This window comes from Corvus brachyrhynchos, unplaced genomic scaffold (genome assembly GCF_000691975.1).
Source record: "Corvus brachyrhynchos isolate BGI_N302 unplaced genomic scaffold, ASM69197v1 scaffold130, whole genome shotgun sequence".
NCBI classification, from domain to species: Eukaryota; Metazoa; Chordata; class Aves; order Passeriformes; family Corvidae; genus Corvus; species Corvus brachyrhynchos.
Window position 1 is genome coordinate 836,285 of NW_008236193.1, and position 866 is coordinate 837,150.

Genomic DNA, 866 nt, shown 5'->3' on the forward strand with positions numbered 1-866 from the left:
AAGAAGAGCGTGAACATGACCGAGTGCGTGCCCGTGCCCAGCTCCGAGCACGTCGCCGAGATCGTGGGCCGGCAAGGTAACGCGGCGTGGGGACCCGGCGGGACACGGCGACCCCCCTTTCCCTCGCGCCGGACCCCGCGATTCGGGGCAATTTCGGCGCTTTGTCTCCGTGCGGAGGCGGAAACTTAACGGCGGCAGATCCCACTGCCCCGAAAGTCGGCCGCGGGTCCCGGGAGCTGCGCTCCGCGCTAGTCCCACCGAACTGCCTGGAAATAGCAATTAAACTCCATCGGCCCGGGTGGGATCACGCCGGGTGCCCACGGAGAGTTCCCGGGAGCCACGCGAGTCCATGGGAGCTGCCAGGGCACGGAGCGAGGCGAGAGCTTTGGTTTCATTGTAGTTGTGCCTCTGCCCCCTCCCCTCCAGCTCCCTTTCTCAGACCCGGCGTGTAAACGGTGCCCCTTATCTCAGACTTCGTTTACAAATCCTACTGATAAATCCGATATAAATGGTCATTAACGCGCTCGTTTGTAGGTGGCCGGAGCTCCGCAGGCGGCCGAGGAGCCCCTCGCACCCAGCTGTCACAAAAGGACGCCCCAGCCCTCGCCGGGTGGGTGTGCCTGGAGTGGGCTTTGTCTCCAGGACATACCAAATAAACCAAACTTTCACCTTAAAAAATGAAAAAGAAAAGACCCCAGGGCGGAGGAATTAAGGAAAAGGAAAGGAGCTGCTGCCCGCAGGGATCCCGGCAGGAATCCCCTCGCAGGGAGCGTGACCTCCGGGGTGTTTTGCCCTTGTGGGGTCTGGCACCCCAGCCGTGCCCTCGCCCCGCGGCTCCCACCCCTCCCCCTCCGCGGGGCCGCCGG

The 866-nt window shown here is 63.5% G+C and overlaps 1 protein-coding gene across 1 annotated transcript in view; it reads left to right on the forward strand.

Moving 5' to 3' along the window:
• Positions 1-6: 6 nt before the first annotated feature.
• Positions 7-866, forward strand: part of MEX3D (mex-3 RNA binding family member D) — a gene marked incomplete at its 3' end in the record, with an annotated part of 10,456 nt that continues 9,596 nt past the window's right edge. The window contains exon 1 of the mRNA XM_008639526.2: positions 7-76. Coding sequence (XP_008637748.1) covers positions 16-76 — 61 coding nt within the window. The remainder of the gene's footprint in view (positions 77-866) is intronic.